Genomic DNA, 16,449 nt, shown 5'->3' with positions numbered 1-16,449 from the left:
CTCACCCTCACCCTCACCTCCTCCTCACCACCGCTGCTCACCACCTCCTCACCACCTCCTCACCACCACCCTCTCTCTCTCGCTCACCAGAAACTCTTCCTAGAGAACGTGAGACGCTCACCCTCACCACCCTCTCTCTCCCTCACCTCACCACCGCTGCTCACCGCCTCCTCACCACCTCCTCACCACCACCCTCTCTCTCTCTCTCTCTCGCTCACCAGAAACTCTTCCTAGAGAACGTGCGCCGTGCCCTCTCTGGCCACGGCACGAGCCGTCAGCTCACGGAGAGCGCCGCCGTGGCGAGCGTCAAGCTCTGCAAAGCGAGCACCTACATCAGCTGGGAGGACCACACGGTCATCTGCTTCCTCGTGCAGTCCATCCTGCCTGACCTCAAGGTGGGTGGGTGGGTGAGTGAGTGAGTGGGTGAGCAAGGTGAGCACCTACATCAGCTGGGAGGACCACACGGTCATCTGCTTCCTCGTGCAGTCCATCCTGCCTGACCTCAAGGTGGGTGAGCCAGTGGGTGGGTGGGTGGGTGTGTGGGTGAGTGGGTGAGTGAGTGAGTGGGTGAGCAAGGTGAGCACCTACATCAGCTGGGAGGACCACACGGTCATCTGCTTCCTCGTGCAGTCCATCCTGCCTGACCTCAAGGTGGGTGAGCCAGTGGGTGGGTGGGTGGGTGTGTGGGTGAGTGGGTGAGTGAGTGAGTGGGTGAGCAAGGTGAGCACCTACATCAGCTGGGAGGACCACACGGTCATCTGCTTCCTCGTGCAGTCCATCCTGCCTGACCTCAAGGTGGGTGAGCCAGTGGGTGGGTGGGTGGGTGTGTGGGTGAGTGGGTGAGTGGGTGAGTGAGTGAGTGGGTGAGCAAGGTGAGCACCTACATCAGCTGGGAGGACCACACGGTCATCTGCTTCCTGGTGCAGTCCATCCTGCCTGACCTCAAGGTGGGTGGGTGGGTGGGTGAGTGAGTGAGTGGGTGAGTGGGTGAGCGTGTGAGTGAGTAGATGAGTGAGTAAGTGAGTGGGTGAGTGGGTGGGTGGGTGAATGAGTGGGTGGGTGGGTGGGTGAGTGAGTGAGTGGGTGAGTGGGTGAGCGTGTGAGTGAGTAGATGAGTGAGTAAGTGAGTGGGTGAGTGGGTGGGTGGGTGAATGAGTGGGTGGGTGAGTGAGTGGGTGAGTGAGTAAGTGAGTGGGTGAGTGGGGGGGTGGTTGAATGAATGAGTGAGTGGGTGAGCGTGTGGGTGAGTGTGTGGGTGGGTGGGTGAGTGAGTGAATGAGTGAGTGGGTGAGCGTGTGAGTGAGTGAGTGAGTGGGTGAGTGGGTAAGCGTGTGGGTGAGTGGGTGAGCGTGTGAGTGAGTGAGTGGGTGAGCAAGGTGAGCACCTACATCAGCTGGGAGGACCACACGGTCATCTGCTTCCTCGTGCAGTCCATCCTGCCTGACCTCAAGGTGGGTGAGCCAGTGGGTGGGTGAGCGGGTGGGTCAGTGGGTGGGTGAGTGGGTGAGTAAGTGGGTGAGTGAGTGAGTGAGTGGGTGAGCGTGTGGGTGAGTGAGTGAGTGGGTGAGTGGGTGAGCGTGTGGGTGAGTGAGTGGGTGAGCAAGGTGAGCACCTACATCAGCTGGGAGGACCACACGGTCATCTGCTTCCTCGTGCAGTCCATCCTGCCTGACCTCAAGGTGGGTGAGCGTGTGGGTGGGTGGGTGGGTGAGCGGTTGAGTGGGTGGGTGAGTGAGTAAGTGGGTGAGTGAGTGAGTGAGTGGGTGAGCGTGTGGGTGAGTGAGTGAGTGGGTGAGTGGGTGAGCGTGTGGGTGAGTGGGTGGGTGGGTGAATGAGTGGGTGGGTGAGTGAGTGGGTGAGTAAGTAGATGAGTAAGTGTGTGGGTGAGTGAGTGGGTGAGTGAGTGAGTGAGTGGGTGAGTGAGTAAGTGGGTGAGTGAGTGAGTGGGTGAGTGAGTAAGTGGGTGAGTGAGTGGGTGAGCGTGTGGGTGAGTGAGTGAGTGGGTGAGTGGGTGAGCGTGTGGGTGAGTGGGTGAGCGTGTGGGTGAGTGAGTGGGTGAGTAAGGTGAGCACCTACATCAGCTGGGAGGACCACACGGTCATCTGCTTCCTGGTGCAGTCCATCCTGCCTGACCTCAAGGTGGGTGAGCCAGTGGGTGGGTGGGTGGGTGAGCGGTTGAGTGGGTGGGTGAGTGAGTAAGTGGGTGAGTGAGTGAGTGGGTGAGTGAGTGAGTGGGTGAGTGGGTGAGCGTGTGGGTGAGTGGGTGAGCGTGTGGGTGAGTGAGTGGGTGAGCAAGGTGAGCACCTACATCAGCTGGGAGGACCACACGGTCATCTGCTTCCTGGTGCAGTCCATCCTGCCTGACCTCAAGGTGGGTGAGCCAGTGGGTGGGTGAGTGAGTGAGTGGGTGAGTGGGTGAGCGTGTGAGTGAGTAGATGAGTGAGTAAGTGAGTGGGTGAGTGGGTGGGTGAGTGGGTGAGCGTGTGGGTGAGTGGGTGAGCGTGTGGGTGAGTGAGTGGGTGAGCAAGGTGAGCACCTACATCAGCTGGGAGGACCACACGGTCATCTGCTTCCTGGTGCAGTCCATCCTGCCTGACCTCAAGGTGGGTGGGTGGGTGAGTGAGTGAGTGAGTGGGTGGGTGAGCGTGTGGGTGAGTGGGTGGGTGTGTGGGTGAGTGGGTGGGTGAGTGAGTAAGTGGGTGAGTGGGTGTGTAGGTGAGCGTGTAGGTGAGTGAGTGGGTGAGTGAGTGGGTGAGCGTGTGGGTGAGTGGGTGGGTGTGTGGGTGAGTGGGTGGGTGAGTGAGTAAGTGGGTGAGTGAGTGAGTGGGTGAGCGGATGAGTGAATGAGTGAATGAGTGGGTGGGTGAGTCATTGAGTGAGTGGATGAGTGAGTGGGTGAGTGAGTCTCACCCCCCGTGTCTCTCTCCCCGTGTCTCTCTCCCCGTGTCTCTCTCCCCGTGCCTCTCTCTCCCCGTGTCTCTCCCCCCGTGTCTCTCTCTCCGTGTCTCTCTCCCCGTGTCTCTCTCCCCTTGTCTCTCTCTCCCCGTGTCTCTCTCCCCGTGTCTCTCTCCCCGTGTCTCTCTCCCCGTGTCTCTCTCCCCTTGTCTCTCTCTCCCCGTGTCTCTCTCCCCGTGTCTCTCTCCCCGTGTCTCTCTCCTCGTGTCTCTCTCCCCGTGTCTCTCTCCCCGTGTCTCTCCCCCCGTGTCTCTCTCCCCGTGTCTCTCTCCCCGTGTCTCTCTCCCCTTGTCTCTCTCCCCGTGTCTCTCTCCCCGTGTCTCTCTCCCCGTGTCTCTCTCCCCGTGTCTCTCTCCTCGTGTCTCTCTCCCCGTGTCTCTCTCCCCGTGTCTCTCCCCCCGTGTCTCTCTCCCCGTATCTCTCTCCCCGTGTCTCTCTCCCCGTGTCTCTCCCCGTGTCTCTCCCTGTGTCTCTCCCTCCCCGCGTCTCTCTCTCCGCGTCTCTCTCCCCGTGTCTCTCTCCCCGTGTCTCTCTCCCCGTGTCTCTCTCCCCGTGTATCTCTCCCCGTGTCTCTCTCCCCTTGTCTCTCTCTCCCCGTGTCTCTCCCCCCGTGTCTCTCTGCCCGTGTCTCTCTCCCCGTGTCTCTCTCCCCGTGTCTCTCTCCCCGTGTCTCTCTCCCCGTGTCTCTCTCCCCGTGTCTCTCTCCCCGTGTCTCTCCCCCCGTGTCTCTCTCCCCGTGTCTCTCTCCCCGCGTCTCTCTCCCCGTGTCTCTCTCCCCGTGTCTCTCTCCCCATGTCTCTCTCCCCGTGTCTCTCTCCCCGTGTCTCTCTCCCCGTGTCTCTCTCCCCATGTCTCTCTCCCCGTGTCTCTCTTCCCGTGTCTCTCTCCCCGTGTCTCTCCCCCCGTGTCTCCCTCTTCATGTGTCTCTTCCCGTGTCTCTCTCCCCGTGTCTCTCCCCCCGTGTCTCTCCCCCCGTGTCTCTCTCTCCCCGTGTCTCTCCCCCCGTGTCTCTCCCCCCGTGTCTCTCTCCCCGTGTCTCTCTCCCCGTGTCTCTCTCCCCGTGTCTCTCTCTCCCCGTGTCTCTCCCCCCGTGTCTCTCCCCCCGTGTCTCTCCCCCCGTGTCTCTCCCCCCGTGTCTCTCCCCCCGTGTCTCTCCCCGTGTCTCTCTCCCCGTGTATCTCTCCCCGTGTCTCTCTCCCCTTGTCTCTCTCTCCCCGTGTCTCTCCCCCCGTGTCTCTCTCCCCGTATCTCTCTCCCCGTGTCTCTCTCCCCGTGTCTCTCCCCGTGTCTCTCCCTGTGTCTCTCCCTCCCCGCGTCTCTCTCTCCGCGTCTCTCTCCCCGTGTCTCTCTCCCCGTGTCTCTCTCCCCGTGTCTCTCCCCGTGTATCTCTCCCCGTGTCTCTCTCCCCTTGTCTCTCTCTCCCCGTGTCTCTCCCCCCGTGTCTCTCTGCCCGTGTCTCTCTCCCCGTGTCTCTCTCCCCGTGTCTCTCTCCCCGTGTCTCTCTCCCCGTGTCTCTCTCCCCGTGTCTCTCTCCCCGTGTCTCTCTCCCCGTGTCTCTCTCCCCGTGTCTCTCTCCCCGTGTCTCTCTCCCCGCGTCTCTCTCCCCGTGTCTCTCTCCCCGTGTCTCTCTCCCCGTGTCTCTCTCCCCGTGTCTCTCTCCCCGTGTCTCTCTCCCCGTGTCTCTCCCCCCGTGTCTCTCTCCCCGTGTCTCTCCCCCCGTGTCTCTCTCCCCGTGTCTCTCTTCCCGTGTCTCTCCCCCCGTGTCTCCCTCTTCATGTGTCTCTTCCCGTGTCTCTCTCCCCGTGTCTCTCCCCCCGTGTCTCTCCCCCCGTGTCTCTCTCTCCCCGTGTCTCTCCCCCCGTGTCTCTCCCCCCGTGTCTCTCTCCCCGTGTCTCTCTCCCCGTGTCTCTCTCCCTCCGTGTCTCTGTCTGCGTCAGACCCTCCTCTTCAACCCGGCCCGACCGTTCTCCCGAGGCGCCGGGAGTCTCAGCGCAGACCTGGACCTCATGATGGACTGTTTCATCTCCTGCTTTCGCATCAACCCTCACAACAACCAGCACTTCAAGGTGGCGTCACACACAGACACACACACGCACAGTCACACACACACACAGACACGCACACACACAGATACAGACACACACACACAGACACACACACACACAGACACACACACACACAGACACACACACACAGACACAGACACACACACACAGATACAGACACACACGCACAGTCACACACACACACAGACGCACACACACACACAGTGACACACACACACACACAGACACACACAGACACACGCAGACACACACACACAGACACACACACACAGACACACACACTCACACAGACACGCGCGCGTGTGTGTGTCTGTGTGTGAGGGCTTGCTGGGTCTTCTCTGCCTTTGTCTCCCCAGGTTTGCCTCTCCACGTCGTCCCCGGCCACGTTCCACTACGTGCTGGTCAACGCCCTCCACCGCATCATCACCAAGGTGAGCACCGCACCGCACCGCACCGCACCGCACCGCACCGCACCGCACCACACCACACCACACCACACCACACCACACCGCACCGCACCGCACCACACCACACCACACCGCACCGCACCGCACCGCACCGCACCGCACCGCACCACACCGCACCACACTACACCACATTACACTACACAACACTACACTACACCACACCGCACCGCACCGCACCGCACCACACCGCACCACTCCACACTACACCACATTACACTACACAACACTACACCACACCGCACCGCACCACACCGCACCACTCCACACTACACTACACCACATTACACTACACAACACTACACCACACCGCACCGCACCGCACCGCACCGCACCACTCCACACTACACTACACCGCACCGCACCGCACCGCACCGCACCACTCCACACTACACTACACCACACTACACAACACTACACTACACCACACCGCACCGCACCACACCACTCCACACTACACCACATTACACTACACAACACTACACCACACCGCACCGCACCACTCCACACTACACTACACTACACCACTCCACACTACACTACACAACACTACACCACACCACTCCCTGTGTGGGTGTGTGGGTGAGTGGGTGAGTGGGTGGGTGGGTGGGTGAGTGGGTGGGTGGGTGGGTGAGTGGGTGGGTGAGTGAGTGAGTGAGTGGGTGGGTGAGTGGGTGGGTGGGTGGGTGGGTGGGTGAGTGAGTGGGTGGGTGGGTGAGTGGGTGGGTGAGTGGGTGAGTGGGTGGGTGGGTGGGTGGGTGGGTGAGTGGGTGAATGGGTGGGTGGGTGAGTGAGTGAGTGGGTGAGTGGGTGGGTGAGTGGGTGGGTGGGTGGGTGAGTGAGTGGGTGGGTGGGTGGGTGGGTGAGTGGGTGAATGGGTGGGTGGGTGAGTGAGTGAGTGGGTGAGTGGGTGGGTGAGTGGGTGGGTGGGTGGGTGAGTGAGTGGGTGGGTGGGTGGGTGAGTGGGTGAATGGGTGGGTGGGTGAGTGAGTGAGTGGGTGAGTGGGTGGGTGAGTGGGTGGGTGAGTGGGTAGGTGAGTGGGTGGGTGAGTGGGTGGGTGAGTGGGTGAGTGGGTGGGTGAATGGGTGGGTGGGTGAGTGGGTGAGTGGGTGGGTGGGTGGGTGAGTGAGTGGGTGGGTGGGTGGGTGAGTGGGTGGGTGAATGGGTGGGTGGGTGAGTGGGTGAGTGGGTGGGTGGGTGGGTGAGTGAGTGGGTGGGTGGGTGGGTGAGTGGGTGAATGGGTGGGTGGGTGAGTGAGTGAGTGGGTGAGTGGGTGGGTGAGTGGGTGGGTGGGTGGGTGGGTGAGTGAGTGGGTGGGTGGGTGGGTGAGTGGGTGAATGGGTGGGTGGGTGAGTGAGTGAGTGGGTGAGTGGGTGGGTGAGCGGGTGGGTGGGTGGGTGAGTGAGTGGGTGGGTGGGTGGGTGAGTGGGTGAATGGGTGGGTGGGTGAGTGAGTGAGTGGGTGAGTGGGTGGGTGAGTGGGTGGGTGAGTGGGTAGGTGAGTGGGTGGGTGAGTGGGTGGGTGAGTGGGTGAGTGGGTGGGTGAATGGGTGGGTGGGTGAGTGGGTGAGTGGGTGGGTGGGTGGGTGAGTGAGTGGGTGGGTGGGTGGGTGAGTGGGTGAATGGGTGGGTGGGTGAGTGAGTGAGTGGGTGAGTGGGTGGGTGAGTGGGTGGGTGGGTGGGTGGGTGAGTGAGTGGGTGGGTGGGTGGGTGAGTGGGTGAATGGGTGGGTGGGTGAGTGAGTGAGTGGGTGAGTGGGTGGGTGAGTGGGTGGGTGGGTGGGTGAGTGAGTGGGTGGGTGGGTGGGTGAGTGGGTGAATGGGTGGGTGGGTGAGTGAGTGAGTGGGTGAGTGGGTGGGTGAGTGGGTGGGTGAGTGGGTAGGTGAGTGGGTGGGTGAGTGGGTGGGTGAGTGGGTGAGTGGGTGGGTGGGTGGGTGAGTGAGTGAGTGGGTGAGTGGGTGGGTGAGTGGGTGAGTGAGTGAGTGGGTGGGTGAGTGAGTGGGTGAGTGAGTGGGTGGGTGGGTGGGTGAGTGAGTGGGTGGGTGGGTGGGTGGGTGAGTGAGTGGGTGGGTGGGTGGGTGAGTGGGTGAATGGGTGGGTGGGTGAGTGAGTGAGTGGGTGAGTGGGTGGGTGAGTGGGTGGGTGAGTGGGTAGGTGAGTGGGTGGGGTGAGTGGGTGGGTGGAGTGGGTGAGTGGGTGGGTGGGTGGGTGAGTGAGTGAGTGGGTGAGTGGGTGGGTGAGTGGGTGGGGTGAGTAAGTGGGTGGGTGAGTGGGTGTGTGGGTGGGTGGGTGGGTGGGTGAGTGGGTGGGTGGGTGAGTGGGTGGGTGGGTGGGTGAGTGAGTGGGTGGGTGGGTGGGTGAGTGGGTGAATGGGTGGGTGGGTGAGTGAGTGAGTGGGTGAGTGGGTGGGTGAGTGGGTGGGTGGGTGGGTGAGTGAGTGGGTGGGTGGGTGGGTGAGTGGGTGAATGGGTGGGTGGGTGAGTGAGTGAGTGGGTGAGTGGGTGGGTGAGTGGGTGGGTGGGTGGGTGAGTGAGTGGGTGGGTGGGTGGGTGAGTGGGTGAATGGGTGGGTGGGTGAGTGAGTGAGTGGGTGAGTGGGTGGGTGTGTGGGTGGGTGAGTGGGTAGGTGAGTGGGTGGGTGAGTGGGTGGGTGAGTGGGTGAGTGGGTGGGGTGGGTGGGGTGAGTGAGTGAGTGGGTGAGTGGGTGGGTGAGTGGGTGAGTGAGTGAGTGGGTGGGTGAGTGAGTGGTGGTGAGTGAGTGGGTGGGTGGGTGGGTGGGTGAGTGAGTGGGTGGGTGGGTGGGTGGGTGAGTGAGTGGGTGGTGGTGGGTGAGTGGGTGAATGGGTGGGTGGGTGAGTGAGTGAGTGGGTGAGTGGGTGGGTGAGTGGGTGGGTGAGTGGGTAGGTGAGTGGGTGGGTGAGTGGGTGGGTGAGTGGGTGAGTGGGTGGGTGGGGTGGGTGAGTGAGTGAGTGGGTGAGTGGGTGGGTGAGTGGGTGGGTGAGTAAGTGGGTGGGTGAGTGGGTGTGTGGGTGGGGTGGGTGGTGGTGGGTGAGTGGGTGGGTGGGTGAGTGGGTGGGTGGGTGGGTGAGTGAGTGGGTGGGTGGGTGGGTGAGTGGGTGAATGGGTGGGTGGGTGAGTGAGTGAGTGGGTGAGTGGGTGGGTGAGTGGGTGGGTGGGTGGGTGAGTGAGTGAGTGGGTGAGTGGGTGGGTGAGTGGGTGGGTGGGTGGTGAGTGAGTGGGTGGTGTGGGTGGGTGAGTGGGTGAATGGGTGGGTGGGTGAGTGAGTGAGTGGTGGGTGGTGGGTGGGTGAGTGGGTGGGTGGGTGGGTGAGTGAGTGGGTGGGTGGGTGGGGTGAGTGGGGGTGAGTGGGTGGGTGGTGGGGGTGAGTGAGTGAGTGGGTGAGTGGGTGGGTGAGTGGGTGGGTGAGTGGGTAGGTGAGTGGGTGGGTGAGTGGGTGGGTGAGTGGGTGAGGGGTGGGTGGGTGGGTGAGTGAGTGAGTGAGTGGGTGGGTGGGTGGGTGGGTGAGTGAGTGGGTGGGTGAGTGGGTGAATGGGTGGGTGGGTGAGTGAGTGAGTGGGTGAGTGGGTGGGTGAGTGGGTGGGTGAGTGGGTAGGTGAGTGGGTGGGTGAGTGGGTGGGTGAGTGGGTGAGTGGGTGGGTGGGTGGGTGAGTGAGTGAGTGGGTGAGTGGGTGGGTGAGTGGGTGGGTGAGTAAGTGGGTGGGTGAGTGGGTGTGTGGGTGGGTGGGTGGGTGGGTGAGTGGGTGGGTGGGTGAGTGGGTGGGTGGGTGGGTGAGTGAGTGGGTGGGTGGGTGGGTGAGTGGGTGAATGGGGTGGGTGGGTGAGTGAGTGAGTGGGTGAGTGGGTGGGTGAGTGGGTGGGGTGGGTGGGTGGGTGAGTGAGTGGGTGGGTGGGTGGGTGAGTGGGTGAATGGGTGGGTGGGTGAGTGAGTGAGTGGGTGAGTGGGTGGGTGAGTGGGTGGGTGGGTGGGTGAGTGAGTGGGTGGGGTGGGGTGGGTGAGTGGGTGAATGGGTGGGTGGGTGAGTGAGTGAGTGGGTGAGTGGGTGGGTGAGTGGGTGGGTGAGTGGGTAGGTGAGTGGGTGGGTGAGTGGTGGGTGAGTGGGTGGTGGTGAGTGGGTGAGTGGGTGGGTGGGGTGGGTGATGTGAGTGAGTGGGTGAGTGGGTGGGTGAGTGGGTGAGTGAGTGAGTGGGTGGGTGAGTGAGTGGGTGAGTGAGTGGGTGGGTGGGTGGGTGAGTGAGTGGGTGGGTGGGTGGGTGGGTGAGTGAGTGGGTGGGTGGGTGGGTGAGTGGGTGAATGGGTGGGTGGGTGAGTGAGTGAGTGGGTGAGTGGGTGGGTGAGTGGGTGGGTGAGTGGGTAGGTGAGTGGGTGGGTGAGTGGGTGGGTGAGTGGGTGAGTGGGTGGGTGGGTGGTGGTGAGTGAGTGGTGGGTGAGTGGGTGGGTGAGTGGGTGGGTGAGTAAGTGGGTGGGTGAGTGGGTGTGTGGGTGGGTGGGTGGGTGGGTGAGTGGGTGGGTGGGTGAGTGGGTGGGTGGGTGGGTGAGTGAGTGGGTGGGTGGGTGGGTGAGTGGGTGATGGGTGGGTGGGTGAGTGAGTGAGTGGGTGAGTGGGTGGGTGAGTGGGTGGGTGGGTGGGTGAGTGAGTGGGTGGGTGAGTGGGTGGGTGAGTGGGTGGGTGGGTGGGTGGGTGAGTGAGTGGGTGGGTGGGTGGGTGAGTGGGTGAATGGGTGGGTGGGTGAGTGAGTGAGTGGGTGAGTGGGTGGGTGAGTGGGTGGGTGGGTGGGTGGGTGAGTGAGTGGGTGGGTGGGTGGGTGAGTGGGTGAATGGGTGGGTGGGTGAGTGAGTGAGTGGGTGAGTGGGTGGGTGAGTGGGTGGGTGTGGGTGGGTGAGTGAGTGGGTGGGTGGGTGGGTGAGTGGGTGAATGGGTGGGTGGGTGAGTGAGTGAGTGGTGTGAGTGGGTGGGTGAGTGGGTGGGTGAGTGGGTAGGTGAGTGTGGGTGGGTGAGTGGGTGGGAGTGGGTGAGTGGGTGGGTGGTGGGTGGGTGTGTGGGTGAGTGAGTGGAGTGGGTGAGTGGGTGGGTGAGTGGGTGAGTGAGTGAGTGGGTGGGTGAGTGAGTGGGTGAGTGAGTGGGTGGGTGGGTGGGTGAGTGAGTGGGTGTGGTGGGTGGGTGGGGTGGGGTGAGTGAGTGGGTGTGGGTGGGTGGGTGAGTGGGTGAATGGGTGGGTGGGGTGAGTGAGTGAGTGGGTGAGTGGGTGGGTGAGTGGGTGGGTGAGTGGGTAGGTGAGTGGGGTGGGTGAGTGGGTGGGTGAGTGGGTGAGTGGGTGGGTGGGGTGGGTGAGTGAGTGAGTGGGTGAGTGGGTGGGTGAGTGGGTGGGTGAGTAAGTGGGTGGGTGAGTGGGTGTGTGGGTGGGTGGGTGGGTGGTGTGAGTGGGTGGGTGAGTGGGTGGGTGGGTGGGTGAGTGAGTGGGTGGGTGGGTGAGTGGGTGAATGGGTGGGTGGGTGAGTGAGTGAGTGGGTGAGTGGGTGGGTGGGTGGGTGGGTGGGTGAGTGAGTGGGTGGGTGGGTGGGTGAGTGGGTGAATGGGTGGGTGGGTGAGTGAGTGAGTGGGTGAGTGGGTGGGTGAGTGGGTGGGTGGGTGGGTGAGTGAGTGGGTGGGTGGGTGGGTGGGTGAGTGGGTGATGGGTGGGTGGGTGAGTGAGTGAGTGGGTGAGTGGGTGGGTGAGTGGGTGGGTGAGTGGGTAGGTGAGTGGGTGGGTGAGTGGGTGGGTGAGTGGGTGAGTGGGTGGGTGGGTGGGTGAGTGAGTGAGTGGGTGAGTGGGTGGGTGAGTGGGTGAGTGAGTGAGTGGGTGGGTGAGTGAGTGGGTGAGTGAGTGGGTGGGTGGGTGGGTGAGTGAGTGGGTGGGTGGGTGGGTGGGTGAGTGAGTGGGTGGGTGGGTGGGTGAGTGGGTGAATGGGTGGGTGGGTGAGTGAGTGAGTGGGTGAGTGGGTGGGTGAGTGGGTGGGTGAGTGGGTAGGTGAGTGGGTGGGTGAGTGGGTGGGTGAGTGGGGTGAGTGGGTGGGTGGGTGGGTGAGTGAGTGTGTGAGTGGGTGAGTGGGTGGGTGAGTGGGTGGGTGAGTAGTGGGTGGGTGAGTGGGTGTGTGGGTGGGTGGGTGGGTGAGTGGGTGGGTGGGTGTGTGGGTGGGTGGGTGAGTGGGTGTGTGGGTGGGTGGGTGATGTGGGTGTGTGGGTGGGTGGGTGAGTGGGTGGGTGGGTGGGTGGGTGAGTGAGTGGGTGGGTGGGTGGGTGGGTGAGTGGGTGGGTGGGTGGGTGGGTGAGTGGGTGGGTGGGTGAGTGGGTGGGTGGGTGGGTGGGTGGGTGAGTGGGTGGGTGGGTGGGTGGGTGGGTGGGTGGGTGGGTGAGTGGGTGGGTGGGTGAGTGGGTGGGTGGGTGAGTGGGTGGGTGGGTGGGTGGGTGAGTGGGTGGGTGGGTGAGTGGGTGAGTGGGTGGGTGAGTGGGTGGGTGGGTGGGTGGTGGAGTGAGTGGGTGAGTGGGTGGGTGGGTGAGTGGGTGGGTGGGTGGGTGAGTGAGTGGGTGGGTGAGTGGGTGAGTGGTGGGTGAATGGGTGGGTGAGTGAGTGGGTGGGTGAGTGGGTGGGTGAGTGGGTGAGTGGGTGGGTGGGTGGGTGAGTGAGTGGGTGGGTGGGTGGGTGAGTGGGTGGGTGGGTGGGTGAGTGGGTGAATGGGTGGGTGGGTGAGTGAGTGAGTGGGTGAGTGGGTGGGTGAGTGGGTGGTGAGTGGGTAGGTGAGTGGGTGGGTGAGTGGGTGGGTGAGTGGGTAGGTGAGTGGGTGGGTGGGTGGGTGAGTGGGTGACTGGGTGGGTGGGTGAGTGAGTGAGTGGGTGGAGTGGGTGGGTGAGTGGGTGGGTGAGTGGGTAGGTGAGTGGGTGGGTGAGTGGGTGGGTGAGTGGGTGAGTGGGTGGGTGGGTGAGTGAGTGGTGGGTGGAGTGGGTGGGTGGGTGAGTGGGTGAGTGAGTGAGTGGGTGGTGTGAGTGAGTGGGTGAGTGAGTGGGTGGGTGGGTGAGTGAGTGGGGTGGGGTGGGTGGGTGGGTGAGTGAGTGGGTGGGTGGGTGGGTGAGTGGGTGAATGGGTGGGTGGGTGAGTGAGTGAGTGGGTGAGTGGGTGGGTGAGTGGGTGGGTGAGTGGGTAGGTGAGTGGGTGGGGTGAGTGGGTGGGTGAGTGGGTGAGTGGGTGGGTGGGTGGGTGAGTGGTGAGTGGGTGAGTGGGTGGGTGAGTGGGTGGGTGAGTAAGTGGGTGGGTGAGTGGGTGTGTGGGTGGGTGGGTGGGTGGGTGAGTGGTGGGTGGGTGTGTGGGTGGGTGGGTGAGTGGGTGAGTGGGTGTGTGGGTGGGTGGTGAGTGGGTGTGTGGGTGGGTGGGTGAGTGGGTGGGTGGGTGGGTGGTGAGTGGGTGGGTGGGTGGGTGAGTGGGTGGGTGGGTGGGTGGGTGAGTGGGTGGGTGGGTGAGTGGGTGGGTGGGTGGGTGGGTGAGTGGGTGGGTGGGTGGGTGGGTGAGTGGGTGGGTGGGTGGGTGGAGTGGGTGGGTGGGTGGGTGAGTGGGTGGGTGGGTGGGTGAGTGAGTGGGTGGGTGGGTGGGTGAGTGGGTGGGTGAGTGGGTGGGTGGGTGAGGTGGGTGGGTGGGTGGGTGGTGGGTGGGTGGGTGGGTGGGTGGGTGAGTGGGTGGGTGGGTGAGTGGGTGAGTGGGTGGGTGTGGGTGGGTGGGTGGGTGAGTGAGTGGGTGAGTGGGTGGGTGGGTGAGTGGGTGGGTGGGTGGGTGAGTGAGTGGGTGGGTGAGTGGGTGAGTGGGTGGGTGAATGGGTGGGTGAGTGAGTGGGTGGGTGAGTGGGTGGGTGAGTGGGTGAGGGGTGGGTGGGTGGGTGAGTGAGTGGGTGGGTGGGTGGGTGGGTGAGTGGGTGGGTGGGTGGGTGAGTGGGTGATGGGTGGGTGGGGAGTGAGTGGGTGGGTGAGTGGGTGGGTGAGTGGGTGTGGGTGAGTGGGTAGGTGAGTGGGTGGGGTGAGTGGGTGGGTGATGTGGGTAGGTGAGTGGGTGGGTGGGGTGAGTGGGTGAATGGGTGGTGGTGAGTGGGTGGGTGAGTGGGTGGGTGAGTGGGTGGGTGTGGGTAGGTGAGTGGGTGGGTGAGTGGGTGGGTGAGTGGGTGAGTGGGTGGGTGGGTGGGGTGAGGGTGAGTGGGTGGGTGAGTGGGTGGGTGAGTGGGTGGTGGGTGGGTGAGTGAGTGGGTGGGTGGGTGAGTGTGTGGGTGGGTGGGTGGGTGGGTGAGGTGAGTGGGTGGGTGGGTGGGTGAGTGGGTGATGGGTGGGTGGGTGAGTGAGTGAGTGGGTGAGTGGGTGGGTGTGGGTGGGTGAGTGGGTAGGTGAGTGGGTGGGTGAGTGGGTGGGTGAGTGGGTGAGTGGGTGGGTGGGTGGGTGAGTGAGTGAGTGGGTGAGTGGGTGGGTGAGTGGGTGGGTGAGTAAGTGGGTGGGTGAGTGGGTGTGTGGGTGGGTGGGTGGGTGGGTGAGTGGGTGGGGTGGGTGTGTGGGTGGGTGGGTGAGTGGGGTGGTGTGGGGTGGGTGGGTGAGTGGGTGTGTGGGTGGGTGGGTGAGTGGGTGGGGGGTGGTGGTGGGTGGTGAGTGAGTGGGTGGGTGGGTGGGTGGGTGAGTGGGTGGTGGGTGGGTGAGTGGGTGGGGTGGGTGAGTGGGTGGGTGGGTGGAGTGGGTGGGTGGGTGGGTGGGTGGGTGGGTGGGTGGTGGGTGAGTGAGTGGGTGGGTGGGTGGTGGGTGAGTGGGTGGGTGAGGTGGGTGGGTGGGTGGGTGAGTGGGTGGGTGGGTGGGTGGGTGAGTGGGTGGGTGGGTGAGTGGGTGAGTGGGTGGGTGGGTGGGTGGGTGGGTGGTGGTGAGTGGGGTGGGTGGGTGAGTGGGTGGGTGGGTGGGTGAGTGGTGGGTGGGGTGAGTGGGTGAGTGGGTGGGTGGTGGGTGGGTGAGTGGGTGGGTGGGTGAGTGGGTGGGTGAGTGGGTGAGTGGGGTGGGTGGGGTGGGTGGGTGAGTGGGTGGGTGGGTGGGTGGTGGGTGAGTGGGGTGGGTGAGTGGGTGGGTGGGTGGGTGAGTGGGTGGTGGGTGGGTGGGGTGAGTGGGTGGGTGGGTGGGTGGGTGAGTGGGTGGGTGGGTGGGTGGGTGGGTGAGTGAGTGGGTGGGTGGGTGGGTGGGTGAGTGGGTGGGTGGGTGGGTGGGTGAGTGGGTGGGTGGGTGAGTGGGTGGGTGGGGTGGGTGTGGGTGGGTGAGTGGGTGGGTGGGTGAGTGGGTGGGTGGGTGGGTGGGGTGGGTGGGTGGGTGGTGTGGGTAGTGGGTGGGTGAGTGGGTGGGTGGGTGAGTGGGGTGGGTGGGTGGGTGGGTGGGTGGTGGGTGGGTGGGTGGGTGGTGGGTGGGTGAGTGGGTGGGTGGGTGGGTGAGTGGGTGGGTGAGTGGGTGGGGGTGGGTGAGTGGGTGGGTGGGTGGGTGGGTGTGTGGGTGGGTGGGTGGGTGGGTGAGTGGGGTGGTGGGTGGTGGGGGGTGGGTGAGTGGGTGGGTGGGTGGTGGTGGGGTGGGTGGGTGGTGGTGGGTGAGTGGGTGGGTGGGTGGGTGTGGGTGGGTGTGGTGGGTGGGTGGGTGAGTGGGTGGGTGGGTGGTGGGTGGGTGGGTGGTGGGTGGGTGGTGGGTGGGTGGGTGGGTGGGTGGGTGGGTGAGTGGGTGGGTGGGTGGGTGGGTGGGTGGGTGGGTGGGTGGGTGAGTGGGTGGGTGGGTGGGTGGTGGGTGGGTGGGTGGGGAGTGGGTGGTGGGTGGGTGGGTGAGTGGGTGGGTGGGGAGTGGGTGGGTGGGTGGTGGGTGAGTGGGTGGGTGGGTGGGTGGGTGGGTGGGTGGGTGGGGGGTGGGTGGTGTGGGTGGGGTGGGTGGGTGGGTGGGGGGTGGGTGGGTGGGTGGGTGGGTGGGTGGTGGGTGGGTGGGTGGGTGGGTGGGTGGGTGGGTGGGTGAGTGGGTGGGTGGGTGGGTGAGTGGGGTGGTGGGGTGGGGGTGGGGTGGGTGGGTGTGGGGGGGTGGGTGGGTGGGTGAGTGGGTGGGTGGGTGGGGGTGGTGGGTGGGTGGGTGGGTGGGTGGGTGGGTGGGTGGTGGGTGGGTGGTGGTGGGTGGGTGGGTGGGGTGGGTGGGTGGGTGGGTGGGTGGGTGGTGGGTGAGTGGGTGGGTGGGTGGGTGGAGTGGGGTGGGAGTGGGTGGGTGGGTGGTGGGTGGGTGGGTGGGTGAGTGGGAGTGGTGGGTGGTGGGTGGGTGGGTGGGTGGTGACGTGGGTGGGTGGGTGGGTGGAGTGGGTGGGTGAGTGGGTGGGTGAGTGGGTGGGTGAGTGGGTGAGTGGGTGGGGGTGGGTGAGTGGGTGGGTGGGTGGGTGGGTGGGTGAGTGGGTGGGTGGGTGGGTGGGTGGGTGGGTGGTGGGTGGGTGAGTGGGTGTGGTGGTGAGTGGGTGGGTGGGTGGGTGAGTGGTGGTGGGGTGGGTGGGTGAGTGGGTGGAGTGGGTGGGGTGAGTGGGTGGGTGGGTGGTGGGTGGGTGAGTGGTGGAGTGGTGGGTGAGTGGGTGGGTGGGTGGGTGAGTGGGTGGGTTGGTGGGTGGGTGAGTGGGTGGGGTGGGTGGGTGGGTGGGTGAGTGGGTGGGTGAAGTGGAGTGGGTGGTGAGTGAGTGAGTGGGTGAGTGGGTGAGTGGGTGAGTGGGTGGGTGGGTGGTGGGTGGAGTGAGTGGTGGGTGGGTTGAGTGGGTGGGTGGGTGAATGGGTGGGTGTGTGGTGTGAGTGGGTGGGTGGGTGGGTGGATGAAGTGGGTGGGTGGGTGGGTGAGTGGTGGGTGGGTGGGTGGGTGGGTGAGTGAGTGAGTGAGTGGGTGAGTGGGTGGGTGGGTGGGTGAATGG

The 16,449-nt window shown here is 64.4% G+C and overlaps 1 protein-coding gene across 1 annotated transcript in view; it reads left to right on the top strand.

Moving 5' to 3' along the window:
* The window catches only part of LOC144954874 (neurofibromin-like), a gene marked incomplete at its 3' end in the record, with an annotated part of 48,979 nt that extends 43,443 nt beyond the window's left edge, over positions 1-5,536 (top strand). Inside the window, exons 10-12 of the mRNA XM_078885268.1 lie at positions 222-395; positions 4,893-5,021; positions 5,378-5,536. Of these exons, the coding sequence (XP_078741394.1) occupies positions 222-395; positions 4,893-5,021; positions 5,378-5,536 (462 nt within the window). The remainder of the gene's footprint in view (positions 1-221; positions 396-4,892; positions 5,022-5,377) is intronic.
* Positions 5,537-16,449: the final 10,913 nt, after the last annotated feature.

The sequence above is a fragment of the Lampetra fluviatilis genome, unplaced genomic scaffold (assembly GCF_964198595.1).
Source record: "Lampetra fluviatilis unplaced genomic scaffold, kcLamFluv1.1 SCAFFOLD_406, whole genome shotgun sequence".
NCBI classification, from domain to species: domain Eukaryota; kingdom Metazoa; phylum Chordata; class Hyperoartia; order Petromyzontiformes; family Petromyzontidae; genus Lampetra; species Lampetra fluviatilis.
The sequence above is the reverse complement of the archived record's forward strand: the minus strand, read 5'-3'. Positions and strand labels throughout refer to the sequence as shown.